At 43.9% G+C, this 15,194-nt stretch overlaps 1 protein-coding gene across 4 annotated transcripts; it reads right to left on the bottom strand.

The window, feature by feature from the left end:
• Positions 1 to 7,572: 7,572 nt before the first annotated feature.
• LOC117473669 lies at positions 7,573 to 13,460 on the bottom strand. Of its 4 annotated transcripts, none has more exons than XM_034119398.1 (5): positions 11,327 to 13,460; positions 11,082 to 11,124; positions 10,612 to 10,788; positions 10,308 to 10,433; positions 7,573 to 8,163 (listed from the first exon to the last, which is right to left on the bottom strand). In XM_034119398.1, the coding sequence occupies exons 1-5, from the start codon at positions 11,762 to 11,764 to the stop codon at positions 8,117 to 8,119; spliced, it is 831 nt and encodes a 276-aa protein (XP_033975289.1). In that variant the 5' UTR covers positions 11,765 to 13,460; the 3' UTR covers positions 7,573 to 8,116. The 4 variants fall into 2 exon arrangements, 2 of the variants coding, with proteins under 2 accessions (XP_033975289.1, XP_033975290.1); XR_004555051.1 differs by having other exon boundaries at positions 10,648 to 10,788.
• Positions 13,461 to 15,194: the final 1,734 nt, after the last annotated feature.

Below are 15,194 nucleotides of genomic sequence, written 5' to 3'. Positions count from 1 at the left end.
CTTACGGGGAGTGGAAAAAGACTGGGGGAATGAGACCATCCTCGATCTGTCAGTATTCCACATGCTGACGATCAAACAGGTGCTGGAATGTGTTCACCAGGACGACTGGTTCACTTCCACCTGAAGGAGGATGCATACTTTCATACCCATCATCCCGAAACACAGGAAATTCCTGCGTTTCTCTTTTCAGGGAATATCAGACAATCGTCTGCTGTTTGGATGTTCCCTGGCTCCTCGCATTTTGTGTAGAGAAGGCTGGAGCCACTACACAGAGGAGGGATGAGAATGAGGTTTTTTCTCTGGACGACCTGCGATTTGCTGGCTCGCTCCAGCATGAGGAAGTCGCTTTACAGACGTTACATCTCGTATCGCATCTGTCAAAGCCTGGGTTTCATAATGAATTTGGAGAAGAGCTGCCCTCTCCCCTCTCAGACATTCATTTATCTGGGAGTGGAATTAAACTCAGCCAGCAGAGCGCGGCTCTTGCGGCAGCGAGTGGAGGAACTGCAGCGAGATCTCCTCCGGCGTGTCTAAACCCGCACAGCCCTCTCCGTGACGCAGCTGCTCGGCATTGGCGTCAGCTGGTCACGCGGTGATCCCCATGGGTCTCCCCCACAGGAGGAGACTCCAGAGGTGGGTCATTCGCTGCAGAAGCCTGCTGTTTTAACCTATTGGTTTATAAACTGCATAGCTCGCGGCATTCCTCTGTCCCAGATATGCCTCCTACAGAGCACGGTCATGACGACCATTACAGCATATCACAGAGAAGCCTCTCCAACGGGGGAGTGAGACCCATCCTTGATCTGTCAGTATTCCCATGCTGATGATCAAACAGGTGCTGGAATGTGTTCACCAGGACGACTGGTTCGCTTCCATAAACCGGAAGCACATATACTTCCATGTAGCCTATCATCATCCCGAAACTCAGGAAATTCCTGCGTTTCTCTTTTCAGGGAAATATCAGACCAGACAATCGTTTGCCGTTCGGATGTTCCCTGGCTCCTCGCATTTTTTCAAAGTGTATAGAAGGCTGGAGCCACTACACAGAGGATGGATGAGAGAGTGTGGTTTTATCTGGACGATCTGCTATTGCTGGCTCGCTCCAGGGAGGAAGTCGCTTTACAGACGTTACATCTCGTATCGCATCTGTCAAAGCTTGGTTTCCATAATGGATTTGAAGAAGAGCTGTCCTCTTCCCCCCCAGACATTCATTTATCTGCGAGTGGAATAAAACTCAGCCAGCAGAGTGCGGCTCTCGCTGCAGCGAGTGGAGGAACTGACAGCTCCCTATCCAGCGTGTCACATCCCACAGCGTGGTGACAGCCCTCTCCGTGATACAGCTGCTCAGCATGACGTCAGTTGATGACGTGGGGATTCCCCGGGGTCTCCCCCACAGGAGGGGTCTCCAGAGGTGGTTCATTCGCCCACGCACCGACCCCGTGCGTCAGAGGTAAATGTGCTGGAGCTGTTCTCCGGGTTGGGAAGTATTCCAGCACTTCGCCCCGTTGCTGTACAATCAAACATGTGTTGATTCGCCCAGCCAACAGGCCACGGCAGCCTACCTCAATCGCCAGGGAGGACAGCCGTTTATGCTAACCCGGCTTCATGCCTAAGGCTAAGGTCATCACAAACTCTTTTAGGTCAAGAGTGATCACCCTGGCTGGCTTCTTTCCCCCTCCTCACAGGTCGGAGGAAGAAGCCACGTCTCATCTCAGCTGTCCTGCTATGTGGCGCGCACGGCTGCCTTGCGCCGTTCTCAGCGCCTGTTTGTGCATTATAGAGAGCGCTCGATAGGGCAGTCTCTATCTGCACAACGGCTGTCACACTGGCTGTGTGAAGCTGTGTCACATATGTCTCCGCTGGGGTGGATCCCCCGGAGAACATCAATGCGCACTCCACCAGAGGAATGTTTCCTCCTCCACGGCTTTGCACGGAGGAATGTCAGTGGAAGACATTTGCAGTGCTGCATCTTGGTCTTCTCCCTGTTCATTTATTCAATTTTATTTGAGGGATGTCTCCCATTCCTCTCTGACACACCCTGTGCTGAGTGTCCTGTCAGAGTGAGTGACGTCAGGGATCCAGCTGTGCGCCTCTCTCCTGCCTCGGCACACGGAGAGTGGCCTGTATTTCCCTTTTATGAGAGGGACGTCCCCCTTTTTCCCCTGACACATTTCGTACGGAATGTCTTGTCAGAGTGAGTGATGTTGGGGACCCAGCTGTGCGCTCTCCTGCCTGTCTGCACGCAGAGAGCTGCTATTCCCCCTCCTTTCTGTCACTGGGCGAAGTGTGACCTTCGTCTCTACTTTCTCACAGCGGCAGGTATGTATTATTCCCAGCCTTCGTCCCTCATGGTAAATATTCATGTTATGCTATATTCCAGGGACTGTGATGCGCCATTCGCATGGCGCAATAGGCATGGGTTATTATCTGAGCAGGTGTGTCTGTGCTTCTTGTACCGGGGGGACCCAGTGGGGCGCAGACTACATCTTGCTTCGCCCTTAACCCAATAGCGATAGCCTTAGAGGGCGAAGCCATAATACGAAATAGAACTGAAGTTACCTACTGTAACTCCAGCTTCTATGAGTATTGGCGTAGCCCTCTAAGTTCTGGGCCCCACTGGCTCCACGAATAGCTGAAGAAAAGTTGTTTTGTGTGGGAGCAGATTGTCGGGCCTCCTTCCTATTTATACCGGAAGGGAGCCCGAGGGTGGGGCCCACCTTGCGGGCGGGCGTGGACTACAAGTGTTTCAGTGCTGCGCGGGTGAGCAGGGGGATTACCCAATAGCGATAGCCTTAGAGGGCTACGCCAATACTCATAGAAGCTGGAGTTACAGTAGGTAACTTCAGTTTAAAACACATGCTCAAAGTAAACCGGATTTTGCCGATGTGTTTATGTGGATTCAAAAGTCGTAAATAATCTACAAAATGGAGGAGACCAATCTGATCGGAGCAACTGTGACAAATAATCTGAAACCGGCATGGACAATGACTATGTTTTAAAAATGCGCCTATCCAGAAAAGCCTGGTTTGGACACTTTACGGGCAGAAGAAACATTTCTATTAAAGAAAGAATTATACATTTCTTTCTTGTTATGCCTATAATAGCTACTAACTTGAATTTTTATTCAAATTAATTAATCAAGTATTTTTTATATTTTATTGTAATGTAGAGACAAGGCTTTTAGTGACAATCATGTATTGCGTTACAAATATATGTAAAAAAAGAAATAAAAAAAAAAGTCTAAATATGTTATTTGACCTCAAATCATCTGAGGCCTGGCCCCCCCAGATTGGGAACCACTGCTCTAGGGGGGTCCGGGGGTATGTCCCCCGGGAAGATTTATTGAACATTTTAAAGTAAAATGCTTCAATCTGGTGCACTTTGAGCACACAATTACTAGAGACCTGATCTAGGGGGTACAACTCTAAAACACCCATATGAAAAAGATCGGTTTACATTTTAATAATCAAATAAGTATATGAACATAACCAATAACCTACCAATGCCGATAACAAATAAATGTAACTTATTTTATTTTTGTTGTTCATTCATATCTTATTTTACCTAGTTAACATTTATTTATTCATATTTTTGTATCTCTCCAACTTTAAACGATATTTTTGGTTTACTGTCCTATAGTACAGGGGTTCCCAACCCCCGGTCCGCTGTGAGTTTATCGTAATATTTGCAGAATTATAAATATATCATAATATTTTTTTCAAAAAGTGTTTAATTTTCGCACCTATGCCACCAGTCATATTATTTCATCCAGTAGCTAGTTAATCTTTCACCAGAAAACGGTTGAAAATGGCTTTTATGATGTTCCGAGGGATTCGGCGGCTCAGCCTAAGGTCTCAGCCTCTTGTGCGCACGAGCATGTTACCGGTGCGCCAAGTAGGAAGAGGAGCGCACAGGAGACAACCGTTTGATTTCAGACTGTTATGTTTATGTGGGGAAATGGTGGTGCATACATTATTTGAGATAGATTTCAAACTCGGACTTCATTTTAAGGACATGTCGGCCAGGGGTGTAGAGCTATTTGTTTAAGCACCGGATTGGCAAAACAGGAGAGTAAACCAGTCTGCCTTGATCTATGAATTAATGTCCGGGACTCTCACGGTATCTGCTGCACGCAGCTGTTTTATAGAAGGAAACCCTCCTTCACTTCATGACATGGCTGCAACATCAGGAGGCAGCGGGACGTATACTCGGTAAAGAGCTGTGCCTTTTTACGCACCGCCTTCGCTGTGTTTAACTTAATCAGAACAGTTTAAGAGTGACTGCAGGCTGCTACGTGTTAACCACACACACATCTACACACATCGAACTGCCCGATTACTCCCCCTTTTATTAGTTTTATGAAGGAGATGTCCAGTCAGTCACCAAGGCGCATGATGTGTGTGTGTATGTGCTCTGCTCAGCTCTGTGTGTTCGGGTCTGTCCGACACCGGCATATATGCGGCTGTTCCCAAAATAAATTAGTTTAATCTTAATCTCGATGTAGTGCTAAATGCTGTCGGGAGTGCACCGGAACGAACGACACTATCATAATATCTTCTGAACACACACACACACACACACACACACACACACACACACACACACACACACACACACACACACACACACACACACACACACACACACACACACACACACACACACACACACACACACACACACACACACACACACACACACACACACACACACACACACACACACACACACACACACACACACACACACACCTCGTTTTCCCAGCATTCACTGGATTATCCGTAAATCAATCATAATGTATCTGTTTTCCCGTTTTGGTTTAAAAACTGAATAACGTCGGTTTTTTGGTTTTCCGAAAAACCAAAAAACAACACCGGTTCTTTTTTAAACGTTGTTAATATGTTTTGGATGCATATTGTTCTAGTATTTGTTCAGGCTGTTACATACAATTAGCCTCTGTTGCTACCTGCTGGTGGTGAGTAAATATTAAAATCAGTTGAAAATTGACAACCGGTCCGCGATTTTTTTTTAATGTATCTACCGGTCCTTGGCACAATAAAGGTTGGGAACCCCTGCTATAGTATACATTGGAATGATTTCAAACCTGTTTTTATTTATCCTAATAATTATAAAGGAGTGCCTTGGAAATATGTGTTTACATAATTTGTGGTCAAAACGTTTGAGACCCACTGAGATAACTTAGACTAAAATGAACTATCTAAACACTCAGTCCTTTACCTCACTGAGCCTCTCAGTCTGACAGGAGAGCTCTCCTCCACCCTGGTTGTAGAAACATCTACTTCTTATATCCGTTAGCGCAGCTAGCACCAGATTCTAATAACAACAGCGCCGGTACCGGTGCGCACTCTCTCTCTCTCCCTCTCTCACTCCCATGCTCGCACTGGTAAGCCAACATCCCCCACTTTCGTCACTTACAGCGCCCATTGTACAGGGCAAATTAAAAGTGTAACCGGGGTGAAAAGGGTGTTACATTTACTTAATTATGAATGTTGTTACATCAAGGCTGAAAATTAGGATGAGCGCCAACGGTCAAAACGTTTTTTTCCCCTCCCAGAGCTACCAGCGCAGCGCCCCCCAGATCTGGCGCCCTAGGCAACCGCCTATGTCGCCTATGCCAAAAATCAGCCCTGCCTAGTACATACAGTGGCAATGTCTCAAGATTTAGCAAAAATACACCTTTATTGAACATACAGTAACACAAATATTACAAATCCACATAACAAACAATCACAAATGAAAAAGGGTCGCCACTTATTATTTTAATAATAAAGTAAAACAAATATATATATATATTTTTTTTTAGAAGAAGAAATAGCTCCGCCGCTATTTGTATATAGGTGAAACACTGAGCCATTGTTTGCTAACACCATATGTGCCATTGTTTACGTTCAGTTTTTCTTTTCTATAGTTGTTGTTGCTATTTATAGTATTGTGCTGCAGTAGTTTGTGGAATTAACAAGTCATGTTTCTGTTCTAGATGATTACATTGGGACTAGCGAGGAGGAACAGTCCCCTCCACATCAACTCCAACAGAACAAACTCCAACAGAACAAACTCCAACTCGACCACAGACGGAACAAACCCCAACACGACCACAGACGGGACAAACCCCAACACGAGCACAGACACCAACGCCGAGTGCCAGCTCGACACCGCTGCGTGTTGTTCTAGATAAGAAATAGGCTGGAAGTGTGACTTTTTTTTAAACTTTAGATCATCCCTCGTCAGTAAGTAAAATAAGCTGTACCACTGTGTGGGAATGCTCTGTTACAAGTAAAGTAACTAGCTAGTAAGCAGCTAGTACAATTGTGTGTGACATCCTATTATATACATATATTTATATTCATTATCAACAGGCTGGAAATTCACAATCATTGTAAACATCTAGGGCCAGAACTTTCTTTAGTTCATCCTTACTGTTGTTCTGTTTATACATTTTATTCTTATATCCTTGTGTGACCTGTACCTGTCCTGTGTTTTTCATTCTTATTGCTAATTATTCTTATTGCTATAATTATCTTGTCACCCAGGCAAGAGGAAACGAGGAGGAGAGGATCTGGCCCAGCAGGAACGGCAACTGGCCCAGCAGAAGGAACACCAGGAGCAGAACCTGGCCCAGCAGACACAGAACCAGCGGACCAAAAAGTACGTCAGGTTTAGTGCCGTCTATTATTATTGGGGGGGGGGGGGGGGGGGGGGGTGGTGGTGGTCAATAACGTAACCAGATGAGTGATTACAGCGCCCGGTATCATTTTACACACATTTGTATCACACAGATGCAGGACTTGCACACGCCTGTTATCTAACCGACAGGTCCGCACACACTCTCCAGCCTAAACTCTCTCGTCTTATTAATTTAAGCATTTTCTTATTAATTTATGCAGACACACCCCCCCCCCCCCAAATGCAATACCAGCCGCTCAATGCGCAAAAAAGAAGCATTCATTCACAAAGTAAATCAGGAGACCTTTAAAGTTTTAGGTTCACATCAAAGTATCAGTAGGCGTGTATGAAACACATGAATTCAAAAACAATTATGTACAGAAACATTTGCATGCGATAGTCCACCTTCTCTTCCCTTCCCTTTCTAACACACGGCAAGTGCAGCAACAGTCCTCGTCTCTGTAATTAGCTCAGTCCGTAGTCCAAAAGTAACTAAAAAATATAAACAATCTCATCTATTCAGGTGATCGATTGGATGGCAGTGTCCAATCAAATCGCCAGCCACCAGCCGCCTCTGAAGGGAAGCCAGAGGTGGCTGGCTTCCCTTGGCATGGCCCTGGCCAATCACAGGTTGGCAGGGGCATCACGTGGGCCTCATCTGATTGGTCAATCCCTCAATTTTTTTCACCAAGGGAAGCCCGATTCAGCTGGCCTCCTCTCGCAACAGTGAATGCAATCTACTGTTTCACCATAACATCTAGAGGGGCGCTGTTTGTTTCACTCTTTGTAAAATACTCAATGAGAGTGGGGGAGAGACGGGCCGGCAGCAACACACAGCAAAGGAGAATTATCGAAACAAAACAAAGTGTTTTTATTTATTTATTTAAATTATAACTACAATCCGAAATAACAGGGGAAGCCTGGCTTCCCTTGGCCTCCGGGAGAAAACGCCACTGTATAAGGAGCAATCCTTGGATGACAGACATCAATGTGGACAGCTACAATGCAGTGTTTAAAATCGACACTGGAGCAGATGTTACTGCAGTTCCTCATACACTGTACACTCAGAGCCAGTTCAACAGGCTGATGAGCCCAACAAGGGTTCTGAAGGGGCCAGGAAAGGAGCTTTTGAAGGTAAAAGGAAAGTTTGAAGCCACTCTGAGGAAAAATGATAAAAGCATAAATGAAGATGTATATGTGATTGAAGGGCTGGCCATGCCACTGTTAAGCGGGTCGGCTGCTCGAGCACTACACTTGGTTGCTAGATTAGATAATGTCTCCCTAGAATCCAAGGAAACAGTACAACAAATGTACCCAAAGCTTTTCTCTGGTTTAGGAAAACCAGCATCAAAAAGGATCTGACGACACCCCGGGGACTAGCACTGTATGACCCAAATGCTGAAACTCTTGTTATATTATGCTCTGTATATTCTTAGCATTCTTCTTCTTCTTTACTTTTCTTCAAGCAGTGGGCGCAGCCTGTAATACAAATGAAATCATTACATTAAGCAGGATAAGGACAGTGTCAAATTATTTATCTTTTTATTTTTCTGTAAACCAGACTTGGATAAGTGATGGTGACTTCCTCATGTATAACTTCTGTGTAACGCTTCTGCTTCCTTGATAGATATCATCTTGTCATAAACACATACAGGTGCATCTCAATAAGTTAGAATATCCTGGAAAAGTTAGTTAATATTTCAGTAATTCAATTAAAAAAAGTGAAACTGTGATAGTGAAAAGGTAAGTAACTCCCAAATAGTCCAAGTTATTAAACACACTAGACCAGGGGTATTCAACTAAAATTCAACGAGGTCCAGTTAGAGAAAATCTCCCCATGCAAAGGTCCGGAACATCAAAATATCTAACTTGCTTTATGAATTAGTGTGATATATATTGAAGTAGCCTGTAGCTGTATCAACGTCTGCATGTAATCAACAACTGACTGCCAATCAAATAAAGAAAGTACAATTCAAAAACAACAATATTTATTGTCAATTAACATTGAACTATACAGATATACAGTAAATACTGTGGATATGTGTAATGTTCCTCTCGGGCTGCATTTAAAAATAAAATAGAGAAATAAATAAAATAGCTTTGTTAACCGTTTCACATCATGACTTAACAGTTTCAGACGATTATAGAACATATCAGTCTTTACACATCATAACAATTGAACAGTTTTAAAGTTTCTCTTTCTTTCCCTCTTGTATTGCAGTCCCTCACTCACTTTTCTTTAATTCAGTGCGAGAATTGAGCTTGAGCTTGTCCTGCCAGGAGTTTAAATCTGGGCTGAAATGGTGTCAGGGCCATTCTCATACACACATGCAGGTGCTCATTGGTTAGCCTCGGTTAGCCTGCCCTGGAACGATATTTAGTTTTAATTTTGATCCTGGTGGACTGATCATATTGGGCTCTGAGACTGCTTATTTTTTGTGACCTCAGTTCTGACTTGAGAGGGAATGTTTGGTCAAACACTTTGTGTTTTGTCTCATAGTGGCGTTTTGGCACTTTTAAATCAGGGTTGGGAGGGTTACTTTGTAAATGTAATCGGTTACTGAATACATGGCTCTGAAAGTAATCCGAATACAGTTAGAGTTACGTGTCTTAAAAAAGTAACGTATTCAGATTACTTTTAGAATACTTTATTTTTCCATAACAGATGGGTATGTTTTGGTGAACAGGAGACACTTATTTTACTGTTTTAATGGCTTATCAAGAGCACAACTCAAACACAACATCTTTGGGTCATTCTGGACAGCTCCCTCTCATCTGCACCCCACATAAATAACATCACCAGGACTGCATTATTTGTACTCTCTTAAACCTTTCCTTAGAATATGTTATGAATTGTCAGGTGTCCTTGGGTGCTTTGAAAGGCGCCCCTAAATAGAATGAATTACTATTATTATTTATTATCTGAAACGACGTAATAACTTTTAAAACTGTTTCCAGTCACTTGCCCCATGCATTCAGCAGCAGCAGGCCATTCACTTTGATTTGATCCCGTTATGAAATGTCATCATTTCGACAATAAAGAAATGCTACATAAACGTTATCTTGCACATTTTATCGAACCATCTCCGTTTCTATATATTTAAAAAAAGATCTCTCTCTCTGATCTGCGTGCGGGGGCGGGGCCTCACAGACATGCTGCAGCGCTGTGCAGTGTGCACACAGTTCTGCTGGTAATGAATATTACATTTTATGAGGAAACTTTTCCACCAATAATTCCAAAAAGTATTCCAAAATGTATTCACATTCACCGCTTCTCTCCCTGTATCGCTAATTATTCTCTTCACTCACTTTCCTCTCCGCTTCTCTCTGCCGCTCTCTCGTCTCTTCTTCTGTGTTTCTCTCCCTGTATCGCTCACTCGTCTCTTTCGCCCCCTGTCGGCGGCGGTTAAAATAGAATCGCCCCGTCAAAATTGAAATCCCCTATTAATGTATTGATTATAGGTCCGGGTCCGTATAGGTCGGCGTCTGGGTCCGGATCCGGACCGCGGTCCGCCTGTTGCCGACCCCTGCACTAGATCGTGAAACCCTTCAGCAGCAAATCACATAACAGTACGACGAAATACCTCCACATATCAGAACAGTATGGTACAGTGCCAACCTACCTTTCCTTTGGATTTTGGCTGGCAAAGCTCTCTTGGTGGTTGTGGGCCGTTTGAGGTTTTTGATTCCGTTTGCAGTATCACAGGAAGACTTTGAGGCTTCAGCATTACCATTTGAGAAGGTGGTATCTGAAATTACAAGATCAAAGTAAGTGAGTCTTTAGTAAGGTGAAAAAAGTCCAGATTTCGAACCCCATCACACATTTTTCAACTAATAGTTTTGGTTATAGGTGTTGTCAGTTCGCTTCTTAGCACATATTAACCATCTAGTCTGAATCAATACAGCGTTCCTCTACCGAGTTTTTACCCATTTTCTTCCTCTTTGCTAGTGGCAAAGGTTCACCTCTGGTTAATGGCTGCTTTGAAGAAGATGATGTGTCGTTTCTCATGGATAGTGGTCTGAGACCTGTCGCAGCTCTCTGGATCCCGGTCGGTATTCCACTCAACTGCGGCCTCTGCAAGCCGGAATTGGGTTGCTTGGATCCTAACATCAACACAGAGGAAAGACAGTGTTTATAGTGAATACGGTGCAGACAGAACATCTTCTATTGAAGGGCATTATACTGTTTGCAGCTTAAAGTTAGACTTGAAGTTAATAATGGGGGGGGGCACAATGAAACAAAAGTATACTGCTTTGTCTACAAATAATACATAACGTTTTAACATTTAATGCCTTCCATTATAATCCCATACTATTAATAATTCACCCTCAACATTTATGAAGAACAAAATGCAATGTTCCAACCCGATTCTAAAAATAAAATAGACACCACCTACCTGTTGTTGCACGTAACTTGCATGAGCTTGGTATTCCTGCAGTCTTAAGAACATAAAAAAGAAACAGACTGTTAGCCTTCCATACAGTTATAGCTTTTGTTCAGTCTTGTTTATGAAAAAAGTGGATTTAACAGATGAATCTAACATGGTCAATTGAGTTCATTTGATTGCTTTTATCTGACCGAATGTGCAGTTAACATTTTGTAAACGTAGTGGAAAACAAAAAGCCATTCAAGTTCTACTACCTGTGGAGGATCCGCAGCAGCAGCAGCAGCAGCAGCAGCAGCAGCAGCAGCAGTATTTCTAAGAGCCTCTGCTCTTTGTCTCGTCATGATCTGTCCAAATGGCCGCGCCTCAAACCTTCCTGGAAGCGCGGAGGCTGTCTTGTGTTTGAACAACTGGGATGCAGTTTTCAAAGGAGGCAAAAGGGATTTTGCAGCTACAAGCTCCATGAAAGTTTTCCGGTCACAGACGGGGTTCGATGGGACCTCAGACGGCACTTGACCATCCGGTTTAATGGGACCATCCTCATACAGTTTTTTCACTCCCCCTAAGATTTTGCCCTCTTCTTTTGAAGGCATTGGGGTTGAAGTGATCAAAGATTCCACCTTCAAATCAAGGGTATCTTCCAAGTTGAACGTATCCATGCCTTGATGGGCCAAACTGTCGGAAAAACCATCCATCACAGGCAGACCCGATTGTGAAAGGTCCTGAGTTCTACGTCGATCAGCTCCAGAATTCACAGCTGTATAGGCTTCCAACTTGCTCTCAGGGGTGGCAGCAGGGGCGGACTGGCCACCGGGACGTCGGACGATGTGGACGTCGGACGATGTGGACGTCGGACGATGTGGGCCGCTCGGATAACTCACCCCATCTTGGCAATAGGGTCTGTATCTGTAGTCCTATTCTGTTCTACCAGTTTAGGACGTTGTGCATTAGAAGTGTTTGCTTTAGGGCTACTGGTTGCATTAAGAGAGGGCTTGTCAAAAGTACTCTGGTGACTGTCACGTGGGCCTGATTCTGACAAAGTCATTGTGCCGTTCTGCTTAGGGAGAAGTTTAGCATCGAAAGTATTGTTTTCGAGGCAAAATGTTCCTGCACCAGATTCCACTAAAATGGTACCGGCACTTGATGTTTTAAGAGAATGTCGGGGAAAAGTGACGTTCACCATGTTACCGGGACCACTGGCATTTACAGCGGAATAATTTGGATTCTGGGAACCTTCGATGGTGTTGTTAATGACTGAAGTAGCGTCTACTGTAACCTGACTCTTCGCTTTGCAGCTGTTTACATCAGATGGAGGGAGATCCAGAGTTTTGTTCTGAGGGCTAGTTATTTCGGCAGTGGCGTTTAGATCCATAGAGGAACTCGATTGCGAGGGCTGGAGGGAGGTAAACGTGCCGTTAGCAGACCCAGATGTTTTTGGGCTTGGTTGTGTCTCCTTGGTCGTCACTTCAGCATCATGGTTGGTAAGTGACTTGTCATTGGCTTCCACAGAATTACAGTCAAGCACAGGTTCAACATAAAGCTCAGAGGTGACGTTCTTTAACCTAGTGTTGCATTTCCCATCAGAGGTAGAGAGCTGTGATGCAGCACACTGAGCAGACATGTCACTCGAGGAGCTTAAGTCATGTGTGACATTAGCAGGATGGGTGCCAAATGTTTTTTCAGCTGATGTTTCAATCTTCACCATGTTTGATCCGATGGGCTCCAATGAGGGCCTACCGTTTTCAAAAACACTGCTTGAAGAAATATCCTGCGTTACTTCCAGATATGTTCGCGTTCCGTTTCCCCCCACACTTTTATCAGATTTTTCGCTAAAGGAGATTGTGGTGTGGGTGACATGTCCAGTAATAGTAGTACTAGTACTTGGCAATTCTTCTCTTGGAACCATATTTGACCCGTCAGGCTCTGTCCCACTTTGTTCGCTGAACTCTGAGGGAGGCTGGTTGCTTTCCAGATTAGCCACTGGTGTTTTATCCTGTGTCACGTCCGTGGAGGATAAGTCCTCTACTTGTGATAGCTCAGAATCCCGCGTAACATCAAGAAGAGTAATATCTGGGAAGTATCTGCTATCCAGCCAGCCCAAAGGAGCACAAATACTCTCTGAGAGGTCTTTCATCTTGTCATCAGAGTCGTTAGCTGTTGTCCAAGCATGTCTGGACAGTACAGGAGAGTAGCCTTTGTTATTTTCTTTATCACTTTTACTGTCAATTGATCTAATTTCTGACAACTTTTTCATGTTTACATCAGATTGGCTAAGATCCATGCTCTTATTCAGAGGGCGGATTATTTCAGTCTTGAGCCTCATCTCAATACCCCTCCTCGACTCCTCCTTTCCCTCACTCGCATCCCTTCCTTGCGTCTTAGCTCCGCCTCCGTAAGATGCGAGCGAGAGACACGAGGACAGAGGAGTCCTCAGGTATTAATTGGGATGTCCTCGTTCACTCAAACGTCACTTTTAAACTACGTCTGTTAATGATGACATGTGCACAGCTGTATCCCCTCTCATCGGGCTTAACTGAATAACCCTTTAGAACCGGCCCATTTGTTGTTAAATATTTATTTAAATGAATCTTTCTGTTGTTAGTCAAGGAATTCAATGTATGATGGTCCTGCTTTTGTGTTCCGTTTTGGTGTAAAATGTAGCCTACATTTAAATAAAAAATATAATTATGTGAAAGCCTTTACTCTGAAAATGTGTGTCCTGTAGATCCCCACATTCACCACAAACACACATTCAGGACTGTGCATTTTAAATAATTTAACTCCTGAATATCTTAACACAAAACAATACAAATAATTGTTATTTATCAAGATCTAGCCATTTATGAAATAGCTTTCTTAATAGCTATGTTTTAGTGACGTTCAAGATCATTAAACATGACTTAAATTGTTAGTATAACCTTAAGAAATGAATTGCACATAATAATTCCCACGGAGCTGTGAGCACTTATACATTTATGTGACGCTTTTCCACTCATCTTCCAGTTGTCGGTTTTCCTCTCTTGAAATCGACCAGCTGTGAAGGTGGGGGCGGGGCTTTTATACGCGAGTAGTGAAAACACTTCCGCGTAGTCTGCTCTCGTGTATCCTCGCTTTCGTCTCCTCCCGCACCCCTCACCCCTCCTCGACTCCTCCGTGTGCATTTCAGCTATTGGGACGTCCTTCAACATGGCGTGTCTTGATCGATATCCGGGTCAAGTCCCGGAGGAGGGGAAGAGAGGAGTCGAGGAGGGGTATTGAGATGAGGCTTTTGTGTTTGAATTTGGGGATGAAGTCAGTTGGGAAAGCTGGAGAGAAGTAATCCAGCTTTTCAAAGACCCAGCGGTCACAGGAGTAGCTGGCATGCTACCAGAAAGAAATGAGTCACATGCATCATCAAGGAGCGTAACTTCTGGCAAGCATTCCTCTTCCAGCAATGCATCCAAGCCGCGCACTGATTGCCTCGCAGACATTTTTTCAGGTGTCCTCTCAGCCTCTCTGTGCATGCAGCCTGTGAATGAAAACATGGTCAGAATTCCTTTTAGATTTGACATCACAAGATCACAATGTAAGGTGTACATGGCCCTTTTCCCTAAATAGTATTGTCCTTGCCCCCCTTTCTTGGGTCTGTCTACTCTGCCTCTTGTATGTTTAACATGTTTGTGTTTCTGTCTGGTTTGAATGTTTTTTGCCTTTTTGAGAATATTTTATGAATTGAAAAGTGTCCTTGGGTGTTATGGAAGGTGCCTCCAAATGTATGTAATATTATTATTTATGTGTTGGTGTTAACACAAGTTGAAAAAACCCACTTTTAATGTATAGACTTCTTAGTAAAAAGCAATTGCGTACATCAATATAGATGAAAACAAAAACACTTTTCACTATTCAATAAAGCCAACTGACCACTGACCACCACTTTGTGATGTATTTTCACTTCCGTTTAGTTCGCCGGAAAACATTTCATTTGCTAGATACAATAACTTTGCAATTTCGACCAGCAGAGAAGCGTCTCAGGCAGCGCAGTTTACATACACAACATGGCATTTAAAATAAACCATTGACACATCTTGTTTCGTACATTTTATGTCAAGAAGTTACAGTAGAGACGTTATGCCTGAAGCATGAGAA

The sequence above is a fragment of the Trematomus bernacchii genome, unplaced genomic scaffold (assembly GCF_902827165.1).
Source record: "Trematomus bernacchii unplaced genomic scaffold, fTreBer1.1, whole genome shotgun sequence".
Classification (NCBI taxonomy): Eukaryota; Metazoa; Chordata; class Actinopteri; order Perciformes; family Nototheniidae; genus Trematomus; species Trematomus bernacchii.
The sequence above is the reverse complement of the archived record's forward strand: the minus strand, read 5'-3'. Positions and strand labels throughout refer to the sequence as shown.